At 43.6% G+C, this 921-nt stretch overlaps 1 protein-coding gene across 3 annotated transcripts in view; it reads right to left on the bottom strand.

The window, feature by feature from the left end:
* The window catches only part of LOC308369249 (alcohol dehydrogenase class-3-like), a 6,995-nt gene extending 6,291 nt beyond the window's left edge, over window positions 1–704 (bottom strand). The window contains exons 1-3 of one of the 3 annotated variants that reach the window (XM_080843592.1): window positions 480–704; window positions 258–296; window positions 48–149 (exon numbers count right to left, since the gene is read on the bottom strand). In XM_080843592.1, the coding sequence (XP_080699718.1) occupies window positions 48–149; window positions 258–275 (120 nt within the window). In that variant the 5' untranslated portion in view covers window positions 276–296; window positions 480–704. The remainder of the gene's footprint in view (window positions 1–47; window positions 150–257; window positions 297–479) is intronic. The other 2 variants (XM_080843591.1, XM_080843593.1) reach the window with 2 other exon arrangements.
* Window positions 705–921: the final 217 nt, after the last annotated feature.

The following is a 921-nucleotide window of genomic DNA, read 5'->3' as shown; positions in this document are numbered from 1 at the left end:
AAGGTTGATCCCTGGGTTAACCATTAATCTCTCCGACAGAGGCCTACCTTGACACGGACTTCGTGTGCTTTGGGTGGTGCTACCTCCACCTCCTCCACGATCAAGGCCTCTCCCGCCTTCCAGGCCACCGCTGCTCTGCACCGGATCACCTGTGAGCGTCGGTGCGCATATCGTTAGGTTAGAACATTTAGACTTCTATAACTAATACAGCCCTATGGATACAGCCAGTTCGAATAAATATGGAAATAAATAACCACCTTCCCCTCGGTTCCCATGTCGCAGGCTTGTATCTGGTCCTTGAGATTAAAAAAAGAAAAATTATAGCAGAAATTAGGCTTCTTGTATTTTTTCCAACGTTTTGTTTTGATGAACAGTCAACATTTCTGTCTAGCCTAGTACAATGCAGATTAGCTTAAATGGTTCGGTAATTTAATGCGTATGTCAGTTTCATAGCCCAATTTTGATTTGCAAGTGTCTACCTTTCACATATGGACCATTAGGCTACATCACCTTAGTTACCAGTAGGCCTCGAGCAAAATAATGTCCCCACCCAGTCTGGTCCGGGTAGCGCCCTTGCGAATATGAACACGGGGAGGTTACAGCGATATATTTACCATCCTTACCCCATCAAGTTAAAATTTTTGCATGTATAATTTAAGTTTACAAATAACTTCAGCTGTGCAGCTACCGTCTTCCTCTGTCAAATTCACTTTCTGACAAGTATATCACATTCAGAGTAAAGCCTACAGCGCCATCATGTGGGTAATCGGGCAGGGAGGAACATCTATTCCGATCAGTACATTTCAAATGTATTGCAGTTGTGAGAATGTGTCTGAGTTTAAGAGAGGAACTCTTTGGAAAGGATGATTTACGTAGGCCTACTTGTTGCCTATAGAAAATGTCCCCTTACTGGCCAGCCTC

Source organism: Sprattus sprattus (assembly GCF_963457725.1).
Source record: "Sprattus sprattus genome assembly, chromosome: 8".
Classification (NCBI taxonomy): domain Eukaryota; kingdom Metazoa; phylum Chordata; class Actinopteri; order Clupeiformes; family Clupeidae; genus Sprattus; species Sprattus sprattus.
This window is presented reverse-complemented; position numbering and strand designations above follow the sequence as displayed.